Source organism: Notothenia rossii (assembly GCF_949606895.1).
Source record: "Notothenia rossii genome assembly, chromosome: 11".
Taxonomy (NCBI): domain Eukaryota; kingdom Metazoa; phylum Chordata; class Actinopteri; order Perciformes; family Nototheniidae; genus Notothenia; species Notothenia rossii.
Genome location: NC_136910.1, coordinates 11,382,415 through 11,407,203, shown reverse-complemented (window position 1 = coordinate 11,407,203; position 24,789 = coordinate 11,382,415). Strand labels below are relative to the sequence as shown.

The following is a 24,789-nucleotide window of genomic DNA, read 5'->3' as shown; positions in this document are numbered from 1 at the left end:
TCATTGTTCACCATTTTTATTTCAGATTTCCAATGTTTCAAATGGTCATGATGAAGACTTCTTGTACATAAAAGTGGCCTCCTTTATGAGATGTCTTCAAGTGTACGCTGGTAATATCTATAGGTCAGATACACAGTTGTATTTTTGGACCAAAACATTACAAATACATTTGAAATCTAAAAAGAGGTGTATCATTACAGGCTTTAAAGTATGTGATTTGAACACGTATTTTTTGAAATGGCATTATGTTGTACATTCTTTGAATGATAAAAAAGAGTTGCCCTGTTAATAATAATTATGTTTTCATCTTGGCTTTAATCTTTTGGCATTTGCTCTAGTGGATATGTACACATTGTTATTAAAAAAACAAACGTAGTTCCTTATACTGTTCAACAGGACGTTATGACAAATCAAATGTAATGGAGGCAGTGTGAAGAATATGGATCAATATCAGAACATATGTACTTTCATTAGAACAGAAGCATAACATTACTTTGTTTTATCCATTTAAATCACTGTTGTAAGTCTGTATGTTCTTGTTGGTGTTACAGATAGTTTGCTATTCCTCGAGGAAAAAGTACTGTTTAAGATAACGATATGCTCTTTGCATCTAAAACATCACACAACAGTCATATCTGTAACCACGTGATTAAAGAACCCCATCACATTTTTTAAATCATAGCTACACTGGGTAATGCTGAGAGGCCTCAGTCTCCAGATACTAACATAGACTCTCCAAAAACATTACAGACGATATGTAACAAGCTGACAGCAGCACACTGTAATTGAGTGTACACTTTATACATCGTATGTACAAAATGTTTTTTAAGAGGCGATGTGATGAAACCACAAACCACCGTAACAATCAAATAAATCTACAAAACAAATCTATACCTACTGTAGTACCGAACATGTAGAAGAGAAGCTGTTTGCGTTTTTGAACTTTGAGAATACTCTGACAAAATGTTACGCTGTTGATTTAGTTAGCATGTGTTATGAACCATGTTCCATACGTTGTGTCTATGATATGTGTTAGTTGTCCCTTGTGACATTTATATATCAGCACAACACCTAGTTTTCCTGTTGTTGAACTAAAGCAGTTTACTGACTGGACGAATGAAAGCACAGTTATGCAAACGTTGATGATCCACTTTATCCCGAAAACACTCCTCCGCACGTTGGCCGTCCATTCAGTCAAATGTGCACTGATTTGCAACGGTTCCCAAGAAGAGACATGACGCACGTGCTCATCAGATCACAGGGTTTAGCTCCAAGAAAGTGAGTCTTCCTCAGTGTGAATCTGATTCTTGAAGGACCCGAATTGCCCCTATGGAAGGCAAATGAGTCTGATTTCAGCATTGTGGACTCCTCGGATATAATCCTCAGTTTTTCTAGGTTTGTAGCACTTTTAGTTCCATTTCAAGAAAAATGCAGGTGTCACACTTAGGCAAATGTCTAAATCAAAATGAGTTGAATCTGATGAGTGTTGATCCGTAGTCCTCAGATCTTACAAAAGTTGGAAACCTTTGAGCCGTATTAAAGCGACGGTTAGTGCGAGGAGCACACTTGAGGGGTTTGAGAAGGGGAAGTCTGCCGCTGCGCTGCGAGCGTTGGCCTTAGAGTCAGCGGACTCGTCCAGCTGATGGTTCTGAGGGAAGAGAGCATCGTTTTGAGGTTAGCTTGAGTAGAACGATATCTAAAAAATATGTTTTTCCTTCACTATGAAATCTACTACAACGATAGCACCATTTCTGATAATGTTGGGTTTGAAATTCAGTGTCAGTTATTTACATTTTAGATATCTTTTAGTTAATTTGTGCATATGAAGACCTGATGAATTACAACGGCAAAGCAATTATCTGCCTTTTTGTTTAATTGTCAGTTATATTTGGATGGTTAAACACGGATCACATTCTTTGTGTTTCTACATTTGTCAGCTTTTCAATGTAAAAAAAACATGTGTCGAGTTTTGCTAGAGATATTTGGACTGTGAGAAGCACATTTTTGGTCTTTTTAATAACAACATTTAAGGGATCCATATGTTGTATCTTACGGCCCGTACACACTACAGCTTCGACAGCTTCAAAAACGGTTTCCAACGTGTCTGTCCATTCACTTTGAATGGGGTGACGTCACGTTGCCTCGCTTTTCGCCGAACTGAATTGTGGGTAGCAGAGCGGAGCTTTCCTGGCGTTTCAGGCTGCAAAAGTTGAGCAATGTTCAACTTTTGAAGTTTCTGAAGCTTTCGGTGGAAGCGTCAGCCAATCAAATCATATGCCAGTACAAGCTCTAGCCAATCAAACCGCTGCTTGTGTGTCAGGGGCGGGAGATTCATGTGATTGGTTGTTGGTCGAGCTTCAGACACGTCCGCCGGGAAGCTTTTTTTGAAGCTGTAGTGTGGACGGGCCGATATGATATCAGAATGCTCACAACAATAATTTGCCTTACAAAGTTCAACACTGAAACAATGAATTGAATAGATTGTATAAAACGATACTTACCACACATTGAGCAGTATCCACCGTTAGATTCAAATCCAGTTTCTGGGCCTGGAAGGGAAAAAAAGAAGTAAGTGACGGAACAGAAACATCGATTTTCATTCTTCGTTTGCCTGTATTTTAAGATCGCAGTCTGGCTGCAAAGAATGCTCTGAAGCAAATGGCAGACTTTCTCTTAGTGTCAGCGTAGTGGAGTGAACAAACTGTCTCTGTCTGGAGGCTGCTAGAGGAAGAATCGACTTTGAAGTAAAACAAGCAAAAATCATTACTGCATCAACAATAATAAGATGTATGATAATGCTTTCAGTGCCCACCAATTCCCATGGTTTAGACCTACATGCACCTCTTTGTATAATCCTCCTCCTCGGGCAGGAGATTCCGTGTGTGTGTGTGTGTGTGTGTGTGTGTGTGTGTGTGTGTGTGTGTGTGTGTGTGTGTGTGTGTGTGTGTGTGTGTGTGTGTGTGTGTGTGTGTGTGTGTGTGTGTGTGTGTGTGTGTGTGTGTGTGTGTGTGTGTGTGTGTGTGTGTGTGTGTGTGTGTGTGTGTGTGTGTGTGTGTGTGTGTGTGTGTGTGTGTGTGTGTGTGTGTGTGTGTGTGTGTGTGTGTGTGTGTGTGTGTGTGTGTGATCCCCAACTCAAGGTTATGACAGTTTAATACATTTAAAACTTTTCCTCAAACCTTTTCAGCCACACACAAAAATACCCACACACATTTTGTAGACACTCAAACAAACACACACTCATAGATACAGATGAAGAACAGAAAATGATAAAGTGACTCCATGGTGCTTTGGGGACATTATAAACAGTCCATGCGTTGGTTTTTAAGTAGAAAGAATTCTATGAACCTGAGAGGAGTGATTCATTGCTCTATAGGAGGTCTTTTCTCCTGGAGGATATGTTTTTTTTTTAACTGAAGATAAATCATATCGCTATTAAAAGCCAACATGATAGATTTACTCCCTTTATGTGATATCATCTCATTTAAAAATATAGCCCAATAGTATTTATCAGAAGAATATAAAAGAGGTCTGAAGTGTTGGTGAAGCCAAACAGTTCCTTTGAAGCACATTTATATGGATGAATAGACACATGTTAAATGAAATGTGAGTCTAGTGTAAACAATGTCACAACAAGCTCGATGCCGCAGTTAGCTGTTCTTAAAGCTTGCGATCACATCACACAATGTTCCTCAACAGATGGATTTGTCCCAGGAGTCTAAGATGTTAAAATTAGATGTATTTTTCTTTACATTTTGAATTGGGAGCAGTAGTTGAAAGAACTCTCAGTGGTGCTTGAAATGTGGAAACTTGATCTGCTGAGAAAGATATGCAATACGATCAGTATGTTACTTAATGGACATTGTGGTGAGGTCATTTTGCCGACTACTGTCTCCAAGGTCAAACATGTACTTTTGATTTGTTGGGTCAGAGCAACGCAGTTCTCAAAATGATTCTCAAATTAGCATTTTTTTAATAGTTGTGTGTCTAGTTCTAGTAATCGGTATCAACATTTACATTTTTCAAGCATGAACAGATAAGAGTTGTTTCAAAACTAACAGAAATGTCAGCAAACATGCACCTAAAAATGAAGAAAAGTGGTACACCTATACTGATACTTTTAATCATGTGTTTTTTCTTTTAATGTTTCTTTTATTATCTTTCCTTTTTAATGACTGTTTTTAAATGCCATTTTCTTAATGTCTTTCATTTTTGTAAAGCACTTTGAATTGCTTTGTGTTGAAAGGTGCGTTTTATCATATATATACAGTCTATGGTTTTATCCCACTAAAATGGTCCTTACTGTATGTCCTCTACAGTGGACGTACTGTAAAATCCAGAAATACAATAAAAATCAATGAAAAAAAAAGTCTAAATTGCAAGATGTTTTTTTTTAACCCTAAATAGGTAGGAAATCACAAGAAAAAGGAAATTGGAAGATACTTTTTTAATAAAGGATATAAATAAACTTGCCTTGCCTATACAATAAAATGGTTTCCCTGCATAAACACACACACATGAATGCACACGCTACCCCTGTGGCCCATTTGTGATGTTACCCTAGCAACGAATTAGCTTTGACATGATAGCTTGGGAGAATCTGACTCCGCTCTGACGTCTCATTTTTCTGCCCGGGGGGGGGGGGGGGATTCTGTGGCTTCATAGACCCCCGATCCATCAAGGTGACGGAGCCAGACGACTGACGCGCAGACACAAAGCTCTGAATAGATCTCCCCCTGATATTAATTTAGAGTCGGGCACTTTAGCTCAGAATTTTTGAGAGGTTTCTGATGCCTTTTTTAAAGGACAAAAAGGAAACATCAAAATCCTTTGTTGTTGTGGTAAATGTTTTCATCTTATTTTTCCTTTAAAATGGCACTGTCCTATTGTAGGCTTCAGCCATAAAAAGAGAAAAACTCACTACAAACAAATGACTTCATAAGGATTAACATTTTTAATGATAATACCAGTAATAAAAGTAGCTGTACTTTTTTTTCAGCATGGAAATCCTTAGAAGACTAATACAGTTTCTCTATTGAAGAGATTAGTGGAGGTAAATTGACTGAGAAATTGAAAAGTTATATTATGAATTTCCATACACTGATATGTTTTTGTCTGTAAGCAAAAAAAAAATGTTGCAGTGAAAAATAATTTACTCCTTGGATTAGATTTGCATCAAAATGTTGCGTGTTTCTTTAGATTAGTTTGCGTTAGATTAATGTTGTTGTGACTTTAAAATCTAATAAAAACTGATGCAGTTTCCATATCTTCTACTCTTTTTTTTTTTTAAGAAGCACAGATTTAATGGTTAAATTAAATATACCATTTCAAAAAAAGTGACATCCTATATTTGAAAACGGAAACGTCACTTTTTAAACTCTCTACTTTAAATCACTTCACCTGTAAGGTCCCACACATGTTGTATAATGAGTCGTCATCGAGGTCCAGTTTGTTCATGTCGCTCAGTGAATCCAGCCCGTTACCGGTTCGATCCTTCCCCCGCCGCCGGGTGATGCTAGGCTCCAGCGCAGTGGGCTGGATCGGGGGTTGGGGTTGCCAAACTCCAACATCAGTGCCATTACCAAATGCCTGGATGGCATTACCTGCAAGAACAGTGTATTAATGAATGAGGCCTACTTGATGCTTTTCTGAACGTATGCACTATTATAGGGCAACTGTGGTTTAAGTGGATAGAGTGCTGGACTTCGAATCAGGGGGTAGCAAGTTCGAGTCCCACTGCAGTCCGCATGTTGTTGTGTCCCTGGGCAAGACACTTCACCCCAAATTGCTCCTGTGGGGATTGTCCACAGCACTTTGGATAAAAGCGTCTAACAAGTAACATGTAATGTAATATTCTGTTTAAAACTAAATGGAATGTCACTGGAAAGCAAAATAAACCATCTGTTTTCAAGCATGAGTTAATATGCACCGTCCCAATGTCATTGCTTCTATGTTATAAAAACATGTAATACTTTAAGTATTATCTAACAAAATACCCTCTGAACCTCCATTTAATAACAAATTATGCGCCATCTTATAAGTTAGCAGATGCTTTAGAAATAAGAGCAAATGCCATGGCCCTGAATCATTTGTCCAAGTTCAGCTTCAATAAATGATAATTGTGTAGGAGAAGAAATTACTTGACCTTTCTCAAGAGATCCTTTTTAAAAGCAGCGTCCGCCTTTTAATATTTATGATTCACAAAAAATGTACTTCATCCCTGCTTGACTTAAGAAAACGTGTAAAATAAAAGGTTGTAATGCAATTTCTATTTGAAAAAAACTGTTAAAAGATATTTCTTATAACACTCAAAGTAACACACATTGTATCGAAAGTGAGAACAAAGATCATCATACAACTCCAGGGTTTATTCCTCATCTCCTAGTCTTTAATTACAAATAGAAAATGGTCAAACTGGCATTCTGTGGTGAAGAAAAGTACAAGGTTTGAACTCACGTAGGCATCTGTTGTTGGTGAAATACTCAGAGAATTTGTCACAGTCTGGCTTGCTGTTCCCGCTGCTGCTGCAGTCGCACCAGGGTGACAGGGTGATGCCAAGAAATTGCACATAATTGGGTGTCATCACTGTACCTGCAGCATAAAGGAGGACAAAACTACTTTGAGTCTTTGAAACTGTAGTCCCACTCTCACAGTTGAAACCCTCTATAACGGGACTCTTTTGGTTTCAAATGTCTATATTCAGGTCAGCCAATGAGAGTGAGATATTCAATATTACAGGGTGCCTTTATCTCCATTCTCCCCTTTGCCTTTTCACTGACGTAACGACCTGCTGCATCGTGATTATAAGCCTCCATGACTTGTAAAGTATACGCATTATATATGCCAGGGCCTGTGCAACAACATGCAAAATATTCAAGTGTTTTTAAAAAGTTTGGGATGCTGCCTTCCACCTATTGGAGTCGACCGTTGTGACCGAACTGGGACACACGTACTTCAAGTTGAATGAAACCATTTTTGGCCAATTTTGTCATCTTGATGTAACTAAAAAAGAGGACAATTTGCCTTTTTTTTTTAATTTTTTACAGGAAGCATGGGTTGAGTAGGCTCTTAGTTATTAGCTGTGCAAGTACATGCACATTTCTGTGTATGGAGACAGAAGTGAGTGGTGAAGCCAGGGGGCCCAATTAGAGGGTGTAACCTGTGTGGAGTGCAATATGAATGGTGTAGATTAAAATGTCCGCCTGTTGAGTTTGCAATTGGTCACTGTTGCCCTGTGTTTAAATCTCATTACTAAAACTCAGCGTTGTTCCTTTTCTACATAATGGAACCCGCTGATGGCAGAGAGGCTGAACAAAAGGAAATAATCACTACTCTTGCACAGAGCAATAATGAATTGTACCCTATGGATTTGCAATTCATAAACTGCGATCTGGTGCCTCAATCTCCACTGGAGAATACATGAAGTTATTTGGCTTGCTTGTTAACATCTGAAAATCATCTGTTACACAGCTTTGTATTATTATACATGCCTACAGAGAAAGATTCGCAGTTCCTGTGTAATCTTTGATAAAGCGCTATCTGTAGGCTACACGTCATGTGACATTCGTATATGGTTTGATTTATATTTTCATATATCCTTTCTCCTATATTTTATTAAAATGACATTTGTACCTAAGTCTATTCTTTCTTTAACAAGTGCTGTTTGGAAAAGTGAATTATTTAACTGTTTGAACAAGGCCATAGCTGCACAGTGACTGTCATGGTAAAATATCACCACCATTGTTTTTAGCTCAAAGAACTAGCACATACTATGTGCAGCTCTTTTGAAAGAACAATCAACATTCTGCGCTTTAAATGGGTTTCTGCTATCTTTTGGCTTCAGAAAAACAGAATCCAATTAAAGCTTTTTACATCACCTCTAATCATGCTTCTCATTAAAAAATATTGTCCGGCAAATAATCGATTTCAAAAACTACCTTGCAACATGTTAATCTGAATGGATGTCACACACTGTTGAGTAATATCAGAGGCACAGAACAAACTGCACCAGTAGTCCAGCTTTAGGTCCTGTTACCAGTCTTATCTGCACAATTCTGAGGCCAATTTTCAAATGCTTCAGAGAACTTACCAATTAGACCCGAGTAAGACAGCAGACAGTCAGCGTAGCTCTCCCTCAGACAGCCCGATATGGAGTGAGCTTCTGGCTGACAGTTACTGATAAAGTCTGCCAGCCTTGACCTAGAAACATAACAAATTAAAGTAGCTTATTTCCTCATTCTGCATCAGATATAAGCTTAACTTGTTGTTAAATACCAACTATGTGCAATATATATATACCTGGCTGCTACATCTTCAGAACTGTTACAGGATGTGTATTTTGTAAATTGTGTAATCTTTAAAGAAAAGATTGTCTTAATTTTTTTATGCATGCTTCTTAATAATAGTAATAGATTACATTTGTATAGCGCCTTTCAAGGGACCAAAGGCCGCTTTACATGGTGAATAAACAAACAAGGCAAATAATAAAGTAAAAAGTGAAATAAATAGCAGTAGGCGTGGAAGCAGGGGGACTGTGTTCTTAGTCAACATTAAGCTGTCTTTAGCTCTTTTCCGCTGTAACAAATGTAAATGTCCCCTCTGTGGGACAAATAAAGTATTTTGCCACATATATAATGTTCAATAATAAGTCATAATAAAAACCGACACTATTGTGAAGAACGTTAGACTGCATAAGAGTGAAGATGAAGCCCATTAAGCGTCACTTCTTACCTGCAGATGTAGTTGGTCTTGCATGAGTTCTGCAGAGACAGACAGTTGGGTTTGTCTTTGTCCGCATAGGAACAAACGGGGACAATCGTTTGCCGTCGGCGTTCTGCACATGCTGTCTGATGCCCTGAAGGACAGGCGCAAAACAGCATCCCATAGCTGTATTTAGATGGGACCTTTTAATGGAAATAAAACATAAAAATTGTCCATTGATGTCTTAAAAAACATATTTTAATTCCAATGCCACTACCACCTTTACTAGCGTAGTTGAGGAACTTACCATATCCAGTTAATAAATACCTTTTTATAGTTAAAGGTACCTTATTATACTGTTTTTCATCAATATATTATAGGTCTCAGATATATATACAAAACATTTCTCTGAAGTGTTTGGCTCAACATACCAAACTGATCGTGCATTGCAGCATCCCATAATCCCCTCTGTTTCAGCCCTGTTTCAAAAGTGCTGATTCTCTGTCTGCTACTTTAGATGAAAATAAGGAGCCACTCCCAACGCCCCTCTGAGAGATATTTGCTTAAAAATAACACAATGGTGCTCTAGGACAGGGGTTCCCAAAGTGGGGGTCGCGAGATGATTTAAAAAAAAAAAGAAAAGAAAAAAAAGATATAAATAATATAATTTTTTTTAATTTGTTATTATTATCCAGTGTTTCCCCCATAATTTGATTCTATTTTTAGGGGCACTGCACCCCCCCGCCCCACCATGCAAATGAGCCATAATCTCATTGAATATGCGCATATTTTAATACATTTCAGGAAGACAATTCTGAACATTGGATAAAGTCAGGTTTGAAATTCTTGTTTCATTTGTAGTCATATTAGAATCTAAAGTTTTTACAGAAGGGATTTTGGATATCTCTTTTGATCTCTCCATAAATCAGAAAATACTGTCAATGTCAATGTTATATAATTCAGGCTATGAATGCTATATGAACAAACCCTTCAGTAAAGGCATTCAGAATATTGATAGGAATCTAACTGGAAGGTTGGGTCTATGTAAGTGCTACTGAAGTGGAGATTCCTCACTCAGAACAGGAGAAAAAACTCATTTTGAGAAAACTACCTTTAAAGATTGCAATGTGGCGCTACTTAAACCCTGCTGTTCTTTGGATGACTGCTTGCGCCTTGACGCACGTGAAGGTATTTCATATTTCACGTGAAGGTATTTCATATTTCACGTGAAGGTATTTCATATTTCACGTGAAGGTATTTCATATTCGGGATCATTTGGTTTTTGTCTAACATTGCTTCGTGCAACTGACAATTGTTGTCGTCTTCTATGTGAACGTTTTTTTGCTGTTCTTTTTTGCCATTTTGAAATTTAAATTTCCAGCGAAAGCTAAACCAAGAAGTGTTTTAGCACACCATGTGACGCATCTGAACGAATCACGTTGTCAGAAACATTGGCAGGGACACCAGCCAATGAGATTCAGTTTTTTGGTTTAAGACCCGTTTGTACTTTCACGATTGGTTGCTAATACAAAGGAAATGACCATATTTGGATCCGATGATGAGATTGTGCAGGAGAGACTGAGCTTTCCAACAATACCTCTGATCACATGGTGCAAACAGCGGTCGCTGTACTTTATGTTACGTTAGAAGAGGGGCGGATCTAGAAAAATATTCATGGTGTGGCAAGAGGGTGGCAGGAGAATTTGAGGGGTGGCATCCCCTGGCAGAAGTATATGCTGATTTAATCGCATTCATATCAATCAATGTTAACTTGGAAAGCCACAATATTAATATTTTAACTCAATAACATTAGGTGACATTATTGTGGCACATCAGTAAAGCCTTAAATAGAAATATATAAGGTGGCACACGTAATTTAATGAATTTTAACTGAACAATAACTGAATAAGTGTGTCTCACTCTTAGACCAGCAGGGGTACCAAATCTATGCAGACGGCTGCAATAAGTACATTAATTAACTGTCTCGTCTATGTTTGTCTGAATTAATATGATGCTATTAACAATCATATTATTCCTATCATCTGTCAATCACTGTTATGATTCACATATTCAGTGTTATTATGAAATAAACTATATTTTTTGGAGGAGTTAATGATGAGTGTTCCTCAAGATGCTTGCTCACCCTCCTTCAAATTTGAAAGACAAGTAATTACTATCATAAATCAAAAGAACAGTTCAGCGCCCCACGACTTCATTTCAAACAGTTACAACCTTGACTTTTCATCAGAAAGAACAAACATTAAAGAAGTGACTAACTGCATCAGTTAGGGTTAAAAAACTTGTATTCAGCTAAAACATATACATCGCTGCAGTTATTATCCAGTAGAAAGTCCTACTTTTTTTTGACTAGGCAGTGTAGCTTTACACACCGTCTTATTTGACTTTCTCAGGACTGTAAACTGTTTTTTGGGGCAGACCCCCACAAAGAAGAAACACACACGTAAGGTCATCATCTTAAAAATGTGTTATGCTCATCGAGTCATCCGTGAGCAGAGCATCAATTGGCATGCCTATAACAGCTGAATATGGCGATTACCATCTTGTTCAGCAAATCGCCTCACAAACTGATTAAGATCCAAAGCTTTAGTGCCTTTTGATTGAATGCTGAGTACAGCCAACCTGAAAGTCTCTTCTCTGTCATTGTAGACCGCAAATACCTCATTCCTTCCGTCTACTTGGGTCCGAATGCTTCTCGTTTTGCGCCGTCCCGAAATGAAATCCCCGCAATCATATTTCCACGCTTGTGCCAGGGCCGGGGGAGGGGTTACAAGGCTCGCGTCTTGTGCTGCATTCACTTGCACTCTGACGTTAGAGATTTCCTCTCATAAATGTCCGATGAGCCACAACTTTTCTTTCAAAACAAAGCTGCCAACTGGGGTGGCAGCTGGGGTCGCAAGGCATTTTTCTGAGGTGGCAGCTGCCACCCCGTGCCACCCCGTAGAACCGCCACTGCGTTAGAATGCTAACTTTTGGTGAATTTAGGAGAAATCTACAGACGCAAATAGACAAACTATACTACAAATAAACACCTAAATGTGTATTTTGTACGTTTTCCTTCCAAAAGCGTGAAAGAAAAGATGTTATGGAATCAAAATTGCACAAAATCTCAAAATGTACCAGTGCATGAAAAACGATGTTTTTGCCTGCCGTGTCTCGCCTTAAAGAGCATCTTGCAGGTTGTTTTTTTTCTACATTTACTGCATGCTTAAACTTGCTTGAAAATTACAATTAAAAAAGTGAATGTAGGATTTGATATGTTTTACGAGACATAAGGGCAGGAATTCAGAGGGAAAGGAGCAATTTTGAGCTCTGCTCTTAAAAACGGCTTTTTTTTTAAAGTTCATACGTCAAACGCGTCACATTACATAACAAGGGGGAAACATCTCCGCTCTCTGACCGCGGGTATAGTTAGTAGTTGCGTTGAGTTGAGCGGTTGTGTTTTAGTGAGCTGGTATTTTTCGGTAGTTTTACATTGTATTTCACCATTTGTAATCATGGTGCAATATTGTGTTTGTGCAGGTTGCACAAATACCAGCCTGTCAGGACATCGAGTCCACAGTAAAAAGGACCGGAGCTAGCGTTCGTTCCTGGGTGCGTTGTGCATCCACCTCCCTGCAGCACATACTCTCCACAGCTTCATCAGGAAACCGTATTACTTCTCTCTCCCCCCCCCCCCCCCCCCCCCAATTTATTCATCATTTTCCTACACATTTATTCACAGGTGTCTTTAACCTGGAAGTTGCTCTTTAATGAGTGAGACACACTGGAGTTGAGGATCTGTGGGGTTTGTATTTCGATGTATGGGAAACACTGTATATTATTAATAATAACGTGTGCAAAATAATAATGCAGAATAATAGGTGACCTTTAAGTTCTGGTAAGTCACTGTGACTTTTTCAGAGCGATTGTGTTCAAAAGTTTCAAAGAAAAACAATTTGACATGTATTTTTGATGTTGATTTTAGCAGCAACATCAAACGCACACAAAAGCAGAACACAGCGCTGAGAAATCACATGCCTAATTACCTTGTCAAAGAACTGTCGTAGGGCCTTTTGGCATTTGCGCTTGTTGCAGACCTCAGACACCGACACCCTGCTGGTGCACGGGGTGATGTAAGACGAGCGGTACTTCTTACATGTGTCATTCAGGTTACACGCCTTGGCAGCATTCAGACAGTTGTTCTGCTTTGTAGACGCAGGCTCCACTGAGGAAGAAGAGAAATGCATCAATTCATATTTCATCATGTAAGATGTATTGTACAGTTTCTCGCATCATGAAGGATTAGTGCTTCAAAGTGAATTATATGAGGGGATACAGTGCAGCCAACAGTGCAGCCAAGAGCTTTTCTAGTGAAAAAGAGAAAGAAATGCTCCGCAAAGAAATACTGTTGTCCTGCAGGGCGATTTTTAAAAAGGGATATTCCACTCATAATCCATATTTTCAGCTTGTAAAAGTTCCATTACATCTGGATGTGACACTGCCAGTTTATTTACATTATACCTGGTAACAATGCAAATCTCCATTCCTCCAGTCATAGGGAGTATCTTTGAGGTGCATTGGAAAAAGGTATTGAGTAGATAACATTTAAATATATTTAGCTACTATGGAATTATCCAAATGATGAATTATCCAAAATGATTAGAAGAGACTATTCGTCTTAAAGTTATAACCAGAATAAATCTTTACAACATTTTCAAAAATGTCCCTCCAGATATATATATTTTCTATATTTTTTAACAAGTTCCTCATAATGTTATACTATGCATTATTGACAATTAAATAGAGCAACTGAGCCAGGTTGAACTCACTCATGCTTGTATTTCCAAACATTATATAGCAATCTTTTAAAGGGGCTTCATTATGAATTATTGCACCAATGTGTTGCTCCAGTTGATTCAGATGTGTTGCAGTTGCTTTGTTACACATCTGAACTCTCTGGGAAAAACAAAACAAACGTTCAACGTGAAAAAAACCTGCCCAGACTGAGTGCATTTTCCCTGCTTCAAGGTAACGTAAAAGTCACCCATCTTTGCTTCCATCCCAGTTTGCCTGCCCTTCCATCACATCACATCAAAAGCACTCCATGGCCCACATAATGACTCCCTCACATCTCATTTTTCTTTTTTGTTGGTATAAAGTCCTTCCTGCTCCAGCGAGTCCTGCACAGTAACACAAACTGTATCCTCAGCCTCGACATGGAAGGGTGAATTCTGTAATTCTGCCTTTTGAGGTGGAATTGAAGCTCACTGCACTCTTTCATGCACCGCAGAATGAGCCATGATTACATCTGAATGCATTGTTGAACCTTGGGTTAATCACATATTACAAAACCCATTACTTACATCTGACAAGTGCCTAGAGATGTGGGCTGTGATCCTTTAGTGGTTGTTTGTAGGTCTGGGACCATAGGTGTGACAGTTCTACCTCAATTACAGTTGCAAAGAGAGACATGCTCTCTCTGGTCTTAAAAACACACATTTTAAAAGCAACTACTTGTGGATTAAGACATAATTGTATACATCTAAGTATGTGGATGTAGAAGGCAGCCCGAGCTAAGTGTGAGTAAGAGGATTGGAGCTGTAGGTCACAGTGTGACTCCATAAAGACGCAGCACCCCACGGCAGGAGAAAACCTTTTCTATCTGGAGCATTTTTGCATTTAATAAGCCAATTACGGGGTCAAATATTCTCAGTTTCAAGGGTACAATTCATATTTAAATGTCTCAAAGATCACATTGAAGTCAGAGGGAGAGTTATGACATTGTTGATGTGGCAAAGTTCAACATTTACTTTTATTGAAACCTCCCACAAAAGAAAGTTGAGAGCATTAATAGTAGCACATTCTAGAACAGTGCTCAACACATGCTGGTCTATGAAGTTATTTAACAGTCTTGAAAACAGGGATTTGTTGGACATTATTATTTGTCTGTGCTTTGTTCTGTGCTGCTTGCACTGATTGTAATCAATAGAAAAACACTCTTTCCTTGTTTCTGTAATCCTCTCACTTTCTTAAAGTCTCTATGGTCATGTTTCTCTTTTAAAATGCAGTGAGTGAAGCCTAACATTTAAAAAAACTAATCGACCACAAAGAGGTCATTTGTCAAAAATAATTATAACACGACTGTCCCAACATGTAAACCTAGAGTATATGTTAATAACTCTTAACTAAACATTATTCTAGTTTCTTGTATAAGAAATGTATTTACCTAGAAGTGCATTCCAAGAACTGTAATGCGATATGCCCCCCCTTAAATATAACATATCTTGTTCAAAGATCCATAGGCTTAAAGAAAAACAAATGTCACTTAGCCTTCTTGAGTTGCACCCCTGAGCAAGGCCACCATGCTGCCATTGATGTGGACCACAAACTAAACCAGAGTATCAAACACTGGAATCTGACCCTTTGACCTCTAATTGATTTATACAAAAGACCTTTTTGAAGGACCACCAGCATGGTAGGGTTAAATGTATATCTCAAAGAAGAGGTTAATTATGGTGTCCTGGGGGCGTGCATTCACTAAAGTAAAAATATGAGAACCAAACTTTTCTATTATACAGCATCCAAGAGTTACAGTGTCTGTAAGGCCCTCGATTATGAAATCTTGGCAGCATATAACGTTTTTATATTTAATTACAAACAACACTTCAAATTAGTGAGCTTAAGCATGTTCCAAAGCTTGATTGACACATGGCTAGCATCTTTGTTTAGCTTTTAAACATATGTATCAGGACTTAAGTACACTTTATACTAAAACAGCTGTTAGACAAAATAAGCACTTCATAATAAACAAACTAGGATTGTGCAATTTAATGATTTCTTTATCGGCTAGTTGAATCATTGTTTGAGCTATAAAAAGCCAGCAAAAATTACAGAACTCACACTGGTGTACGAGCTGCAAATGATGCTAATTAAATGTCTGAACAGGGGAGGTTTAGATGGATTATCATCACTTCGCTCATGATATAAAAAGCACCAAATGAATTTCCTGAACTGATGCCACCATTCAACAAACTATAGAGGGGGTGAATTGGGTCTGACAATATCAACGTCGTATTGTATTACTTACAGAAAGTAACTAAATGCCACCTTTTGCCATCTAATGTTCTCTTTTGTCAGTTTTTGTATCTGTTAACCTCAGCAGCCATGTATTATTGAGAAAATGGCTTGAACTAACTTCAAAGCCTGCTATTCTCCTTTCCCACAGTGATGACAAATTAATTTGCCAGTCATTATCTTAACTACATGTTTCTCCAAGGATCCAATAAATCCATGTCGGAACCATTATGAGCGTCTGACTAATATCATCATTTGTAGTTTGTAAAGAACCATTTTTGGTTTATTTATATTGGTTACAGTAATTGTGATATGAATCGGCTCTCAGCGAAGAAATATTTAGAATAATTCAAAAATGAGTTGAGTTGTAAAAAATAACTAATAGGTGTGGCAGAAGCAGTAGAGCTGGTATTAAACCTCCTTTCTCTATATGATTGAATTCCATTGTAGCAATTCTGGATAAAAACGTTCTGAAAAGCAACTGCTCAAGCTTTTCTTTGTAATCCCAGAATATGTATAGGAACATGGTGTCATGGAATTTTTTTATCTGCGTCTGCCATATAAATCCTCCTATATGTAACACAGATTAGAGTAGAGTATTAGTGCGTCCAAACCTCCAGAGCCAGCTGTGTGTATGGAGATCAGTAGAAGAAGTGGATTTAAAGTCTTTCAATATGGAGCCCACTTCATATGGTCGGTTAAAACTGATCAGCATTGTTGAGTCCTGTGGCTCACAACGATGTTAAAGAACAGGGCTGCGTATTTTAATAAATATATTTGTTAAGGTTTCTAATTGTATATTTCATAACTCGATCTAATTAGTTATTCATGTATTTTAAGTTAAAGCATTTTATATAATAATTAGAATAAGATCAATGCATTTTTTATTATATTGTCCTTTATCAACAGTTCTGTAACTGTATTTTTAACAGGGTCTAAATCAAGCATTGTGTTAAATGCAAAATTACTATTTCTGCCTCAATGAAAATATGTATTAGCCTTTCATTCCCTTTCTTATGCATTGTTTCCAGGTATCAAAAATCTACCTTTTTATGCAGATGATTCATGATTATATATGGCGCATATTATTTTCCCATTGGTCTATTTTGAATGAAACTTTTCTGGCACCTGAATCCAGCTAAAGTATGTATATTATGTATATTTGCCATGTAATGTTTAAAAGCTATGTCCAAACCTTAAACATGTTATCTTTATTTACCTAAAAATGCCCTATCCCACAAACTGCAAGACAACTATATTGCTATATAGTCTTTGAATGCTGTCCAGATTAATGCCATAAAATCCTCCTTTACAATGTATCACTGCTTTATTTAATCCTTCTAAACCTATCCCTCCACTTAGTGCCCTCTTTGTCATCTCCAATAATGGAAAACAGCGATGGTCAGGGCGTATTCCTTCATGGCACCCTGCCTCCTATCAGGTTCCCTGCCAGCACCGCTAAATCCACGCCAAAGTCTCAGTATTTATGACCAGACCCAAGGCCCATTTATAAAGTGCACCCATGTAATTAGCAAAATCTCACTTAGTTCATACCGCACCAGCTATTCCTCCTTTTATTTCCATTTAATCCTCCAGGTAGTCATCCTATATTAATTCAAACGGAAGTGAAATACCTCCTGCATGTCTCAAGTGGGCCATGTTCAGAATGATTCTAATAGAAGATAAGATTGTTTTAAGATGACTAGACACATAGCGCTGTTATGACTGCAGGATATCAGAGCAAGAGCACGAATCAATGCCTTGTGTTGTTCATAAAGTCAGTTATGAACTTGCTAAATAATAATAGGGGGGTCTTTTCTCTTCCCTTCTACTTTTAAGCATTGATTGTCATTAATGCATCAATCTGAGAGGTGTAAGGGAAAGTCTGAGGCACTGAGAGGATGTCACTGTCTATGTAAGGGAAAATGTGCAGGCAGGGTGATTTGCATGTAGATGAAGGTCTCTATGCAGCACAAATGCACATAGTATGAATGATGAAGTGTTTGTGTACATACGTGCTTGTGTGTGGGTGCAGGGTGTGGTTAGCTGTGCACGTCAAATACTTCCACGCCTGACCGAAAACATCATTTGCAGCCGACAGCGTTTTATTTTTCTTATCTCAAAGTCATGATTAGCCATTGCTTGCATCACCCATGGTTGCATATCTACTAACTAGGATATGCATTTGATACAATATGCTTACTAATAAATAAGATAAAGTTTGCCACTGAATGCTTAAGTTGTACTATTTGATTACGCAGCATCTAAGTACATTTCAAACTTGTAATCCATAACTTGTGTCTATTATTGGGTTTGGATCTCCCTCTGGTTAATTCAGTTGGAACAAATGGTGTTATTCTGCGGTCACAGAGGGGCAGAAGGAAATCAAAGTGTGGGAAAGGAAATGCCTTCCGATGATTCGCTGATACGGCTGAAAGCAGTCTTGTGTTTGAAGGATCAGCAGATTAAAAGACTGTCTTCTATACTCTGATGTTCAGCTGGAGCAGTTTGTTCATATTTACTTCATGGTCTGATCGGACCAATGGCCGAGGACAAAGACAACAGAGGCTGATTCTGTTGCTCCAGGCAACCACTGAATTATTCTGGAGATCTTTGCAATGGAAAATCATCATGCCTGTCTTCATCTCTTGTTCACCGACTTGAATCTCTGTTGGACTACCGATGAGGATAGACTGGGAGGAGTGGGGAACGGTATTGGGGTCAGTGGTAGGGTCAGTACACGTGAGTTAATCCTACAAGTAAACCGAGGATCGGGTTCGAGGGTTTAAAAAAAGAAGTTTGTCACTAAAACGAAATGTATGATGGTTATATCATCATAGGAACATGAGTGGCAGGAATGTATTAATAGGAATAGATTAGAAGTGGTTTGTCTGCACATACAAATGGTATTAATTAAGGCCCTAAGACTGGTCTAAATGGACATATTCATATTCAAATAAGCACTAATTTAGCTATTATTTCATTGTTAAAGGGAAGCAGTGAGACTTAATTCCCTTGCTTATTCTTAAATGTAGCATGTACACTCCAAAGATTTTCCTTGGGATGTAATCTGCTCTTACATCAGTGGTGTCAGACTGGTTGAGGAAATGCACAATCCGTTCATCTTGTCTCTTAAAATCTGTCTAATTATAAGTTGGGAATGTGGTTGTACAAGATATACCCTTCAACAATGTTTTCTTAACTCTCGCTATGGGATTGCAAACGAAGCATAACAGAGAAGCTAGAGTTACATCTGGAATCACCTAAAGTTGTAATAAGATCAGTGGAATTTAGCAAAGATTTTTTATTTAAGCTTACATAAAGATTATATAGACATAAACACACAGTATGTTGTACAGAAGCAGTTTTTCTTTCTTTCGTTTAGAGTTCTGTAGTCACCTCCTTCCCTCAATCGGCGCAGCAGCATTGTAACGTCTCTGAAAGGCACTTCATTAACTTCATTGATTTCTAAATGACGCAGCATTTAATTCAGCTGTTTCTGGAGACTATATTCGAGCTGTTATTGACTTGAATGTCACTCCTTTCAGTTTGAATTAACAATGTAATAACATATTGGAAGTGACGCTTTCTGTAGACACATATGACAAAGTGACTCGGTGAAGGTAGAATTTTAAAAACTGAGCACAACAAAGCTAGTCCACCTTAAAACTCAGCCCACCTTAAGTGAGACTTGTTTTGCCAGCCCCCTTCACTTTAATCAGTGGGTGGTCAGCAAGACACTTAGCACAGAACTTGGCTTGGATCATAAGTAGTTGTATTTATGACACAACAAATAGGAAAAGGTTCATCAGCAAAGATTGAGCTGTCCAGTTAATAACATGAATACTTCTGATTAATAGCATGGGTTGCGGATTGATTAAATATTAGATGATGATTGAGGAATAGCAGTAAACAATGGCGAACAACATCTCTGTGGATGCTGGCTAGGATATGAATGCCTATTGTTTCGTTAAAAAACATGTCGCCAAATAAGTAAAGTCTGTGTGGAAAGCACTGCTTTGGTTTAACTACTGTAATGACATTCCCATCAGCCTCAGCTGTAAGGCATGTTAGCTTGGTGTATTCAAATGGTGCTTCACATCAGCGTGATGGCTTTTTCATTGTGAACATACTGTAGCCACTTAGCTCAAACACTGATGTACATCCTCAGAGAGCAGTAAGCATGGCTATACTGTAGACTTGTGGTCTTGTTGATTTATTGTTGCTATTTTCATTAGTAATGTCATTTATATGAGAAGATATTACATCATATTTAATTTTAAAAAATGGGGTTATAAGGAAGTTGAGATGCATCTGCTAATTCATATATATTACATATAATGATATATTTTTGTATATATTGCCTCAATGTATACAGTAGTAACAAACATTGATTTTCAGCTTGATTTTCTACTACTGCATTTACACTGCGCATTGCCTGAGGCCTGGTTTAGTTGCAGAGAGGAATGAGGTCACTTATGGCAAATGGATTCCTGATATTCAACCCAATAGGTGGTTTATTTCTTCATATAGCCTTTGACTTTTTACACAGCTATACATTAAACTGGCTACTCGGCTGCATCTCAATTTATATTGCTCATAGATTCACAAATACATTGGTGATTATTTATGGCACCAAATAGAGATTCACTAGTTAAACTGCTATGTCTGTATTAGTCCTTGACTGTGAGTGAAGAGCACGTTGAGGATCAGATTTTCTTTTAATATCCTAGAGATCACGATCAAAACATTTCACATTTTTGTTTGATCTACAAAAAGCAAACGTGTTGTTCTTGTCCTCTAGTAACTTTTACTAGTACTCTCATTATCTGAAAGCCTTGTGAAACCACTCTTCCACTTTCAGCTTTGTTGCAATTTGTCTTAGTCTGGCATTGCTGTGGAGAAATCCGAATTCCAATAAATATTCCTTTACTCTGTGTTTGAAATACAGTTTGCCATTATGTCATCGCGTGTGGAGCAGGGCCACTTTGATACGCTAAGTGGATTCAATCACAGCGAGAGCCAGACGGAGAGAGGGAGAGGGAGAATCAAATGACCATTTCTTTTCCACTGGAATGGTAGCTGGCCGGTGAAGCAGACGCCCTCCTGCAGCCAGAAAGCCAAACACTGACGATAGCCAGAGTGCTGCACTTGTCACACACAGCTCTTGTTCTATCAGTGCCATTGAAGGCAGACAGATGGTTAATTGCTTCTCTGTGTGTGTGAAGTCTAAATATGGACCTGCATATATATAAGTCCAAATGCACTCCTTTGACATTTGAAAGCATCCACTATACCATATACATTCGCAACAACAAACCGCGACATATCTGTTTGGCTTTTTCTGTTTTTTTCACAATCAACACATTAAGCTCTGCAAGCTCCTGGTGCTCGGACAACACAGGCTTTGCTATAAAAGGCATAATTAATTCAAAAATACCTCTTAAATGCTACTTCCAGTGTTATTTCAGTGGAAAAAATGGAAACCCCTCATCATCGCTTTTCGAGCTGAAAGTGAAATATGCTAAATGACTCTGCTTTGTATACGCTGGGTCACAGTGGCAGATAAAAATCTTTTGTGATAGATAATGGGCGTTGAAAGCTGCAGCCTGAAACCAGACGGCAACAGAAGAGTGGTTGTCAAATAGTGACAGATTTGCAGCAGTGAGTTGGTGATTTAAACCGGGTTTAGAGTACAACTGAGAATTAATGGCTCCGTGTCTGCTGTGACTTAACTTTGCACAATGTCCAAACTAAAACCTGAGGAATGTTGGCGACGTGAAAGCAGCTTCTTACCTGCGATGATGGGGGCCAGGCGGAAGATATCTGAGAGACGGCTATTGACTGACTCATATGGAGAGTACTCCAGCAAATCATTACCTGCATGGGAGAGAAAAGAACTGTCATCAATATGAGCTTGACATTGTGTGTATGCAAACATGTGGTGTGCGAGGATGGTATCTGATACACTTGAACATTTTGTCAATTACACTATGAATCCCTGTGAATTACTCATTGACCTACGTGGTTGTTTGGTAAATATGAGTATACTGTTGTGTCATTTGACAATAGTTCTCATGAAGTAGTTTGATCTTATGTTACAAGTACAATACGATATGAGATAATTGCTTACTGCAATCTGATTCATTCTGGGATTAGTCAGTGTTATCAATCAGCAACTATTCTAATTTGACCGAAATACACGTTTTTAAGCACTTTCTTTGAGTATAAGCCACTTCTACTCTACTACATTTATTTCAGAAACAAATGTGGTGCTTTTTTGCTTCACTGCCTTTATCTGACAATTTCTTTGCAGTTCAATATTTCACATATAAAGTGAACAGTATGGGGAAAATGCATTATTGAAGATTAGACCAAGCAGTTGTTTTATAGATCCACCTTTGCCAGATACAGCAGTGGTAATTACCCAATATAAGCCTAATGCTTTTTACATACAAACAGAAATGTTCTGATGTTATGACTGTACTTAATGGTCAAATCTAAAAGGAAGACTGCAATAATCTTAATACTTCTTCTAGCACTTATACATTAAAAGGTGTATCTTATGAATCAGTGCATACCCTGTAAACTTTGATAAATGCTCCAGAAGATCCGGAGGCAGTTCTTCTCCTTCTTCATGCCTCTTCTACACCTGCAGTTATTCAGCGTGCTCTGCCTCATGGCTTCTATGGCGCTGCGGCACTCGCCCTGCGCCTCGGAACCTTGCACCGCGCTGAAGTTGCTCTCCCTGCCCGCCACACACTGCCTCATGGTCCGGTACCGGGTGCTGCAGCTGTACTCCTTCAGACACTGCTCGCTGGCCTTTACGCAGTCCAGGCGCACGGGCCGGGAGGACGAGCTGCCGTCACCCTTCAAGGTGAACCCGGAGTCTGGGAGCAGGAACAGATTTGTGATCCAGATGTGAACTCATTTCTTAATTTGTTTCTATACACCAAAAGGTAATCGATCAGTCAATTAGCAATATTTACAAGAGAGTGATTGATAATTTTGTCAGATGCACAATGACACACTTCCCTAATAATCAAAACATATCATACGTTTGGCCATTTGGCTAGAAGTGCCCTATTCCAACCACTGTCTGCTGCGTGTATTGTGTTAAACTGTAAAGGAACAGGTGCAGTTTTAAAATATATTATAGCCAATATAATCAACAGATGAAAGCGTAACTTACCCGGGAAGGACAAAATCATGACAAAAGTTATTAAAAACATTGCGCTTTTTGAAGTGGTTTTTAAAGAGGGGATTCAAATAAAAGTTGTCACACAGATCCGCTTTTCTTCGGGTTGTACATCATGTTAGTTCAGGTGATGATCCGTCCGCTAGATCCAACAGTGAGAGTCCAAACTCTCCACCCGAGTCCACCAGCTAAAACCACATCGTGCAAAACTGTCGGACTTTCGGACGATTGAAAAAAAACACGCGTGACACAGAGAGGCGCGCTGGTGGTGGACCATTTCCACTTCACTCCGCTCACATCAACTCCCACTCAGGCTGTCAGTGGGTTGGAGGAAAAAACTTTACACCTGCGACCGAAAATATATCACAATGAAACTCTAAACCAACTTAATAAAGGAATGCATTCAACTTTAAGTGTCCATAACTGCCCTTATTGGACTGTGTTTAAACGATACATCCTCTAAAAGCTGGAGAAATCCATCCCGTTCCGCAGGTGCAAAGACAAAACAACCCCGTCTGATCCAGACTGTCCTCCACTCTGATGACAGAGAACTGAGAGGCTCGAGATGCAACGCGTGAGGGCGTGACGTCATGAGACTATGCGCACAATAACCTCAATAAACCCATTAACAGCCTCCATTTACATCAGCCTGCTACAACACTCAAAACAAATTGATGGCCAGCAGCGACTATGTTACATATGTAGAACATTTCTGCTGGATCAAGTTAACTTATTAACTCTGTGGAAATTCAACATTTATAATAGCCCATTATACATTTTATGTAACCTGCAGGCCAGCACAACATGAGAACCTAACCGATTTATGTAATATATTTCCTACTTGAACAGCTAAATTGCAGCCATTTTTAAGTGTTTCAGTATCTCACTGAAGGCACTCTTCAGCCAAGGTATTCCATATGTATAGATAGGCTGCAGCCCTTTGATTTAAGAGAGTGGGTCGCCTGCAATTGTGTTTTTTGTTGGAGGTTTAAACATTTCAAGGTATTCAATCTCCAAAATAGAAAGTAGTAAGTGGAATCTGGCTGAGAAAAAAAAAATGACATTGCTTCTTTATCTAAAATTGCAGTTACCGTATAAATTGTAATATCTGTTGGCAGAACTTTTTCTATCAAAGTTTGTTTTTCTGCCCCGAGAAATTAGGGGGGTTTAGGGAAGGAGTGGAAAAACAAGACGTAGCACTGAATAATTCACTGGGTAAAGGATTTTGTGTATGAATGCTACCTTAAAATACTGTTTACAGAATGTTCTGCTTTTATATGTTCTCATGCTAACAGAATGTTTTCCACTTAGGGACCAGTATGAAGAAAACAAATCAAACCGACTAAACAAGTTGGACAGAATGGATAGTGCCTTGCTTTAGGGTTACCCGTTAGTCATAGAAGTTGGTGACCATCCCTGAAAAAGTAAGACCACCCATGCTATTATCAAGAAATAACTAAAACATCAGCCTTGTTTCTCACTTCACATACATGCAATAAATGATAAAAATACAAGATGCTTCAGGATCGGTGTCCTACCTATTAGATATTTGTAAATACAACTTTATTGATGCTGTAATGCAATGATAGCCAATTAACAGAACAAAGCCCCTTCTGTTCCAAACCACCTTTCATTTAGTAATTATCCTATATCCTCTTTGGTTTGCTTTCGGGCATCATACGCCCAGAGCAGCACAAGCATTATCATCCCCATGTTTGAAAACTAAATGGTGACGAGACAGGTTTAATCAAACGACCAGTCAAAATCGAAGGATCCAACGTGTTTTTAAACGGAGCAGAAATAGAACTAGTCTCCCACTT

At 38.5% G+C, this 24,789-nt stretch overlaps 1 protein-coding gene across 1 annotated transcript; it reads right to left on the bottom strand.

Annotated features, from left to right (window-relative positions):
- gfra1b (gdnf family receptor alpha 1b) lies at nucleotides 1-23,473 on the bottom strand. Its single transcript, XM_079660528.1, has 10 exons — nucleotides 22,964-23,473; nucleotides 22,353-22,661; nucleotides 21,568-21,651; nucleotides 12,744-12,922; nucleotides 8,728-8,900; nucleotides 8,087-8,196; nucleotides 6,454-6,588; nucleotides 5,398-5,600; nucleotides 2,502-2,549; nucleotides 1-1,648 (listed from the first exon to the last, which is right to left on the bottom strand). Exons 1-10 carry the CDS (start codon nucleotides 23,001-23,003, stop codon nucleotides 1,508-1,510), a joined length of 1,422 nt encoding a protein of 473 aa, XP_079516654.1. The 5' UTR covers nucleotides 23,004-23,473; the 3' UTR covers nucleotides 1-1,507.
- Between the last annotated feature and the right edge of the window lie 1,316 nt (nucleotides 23,474-24,789).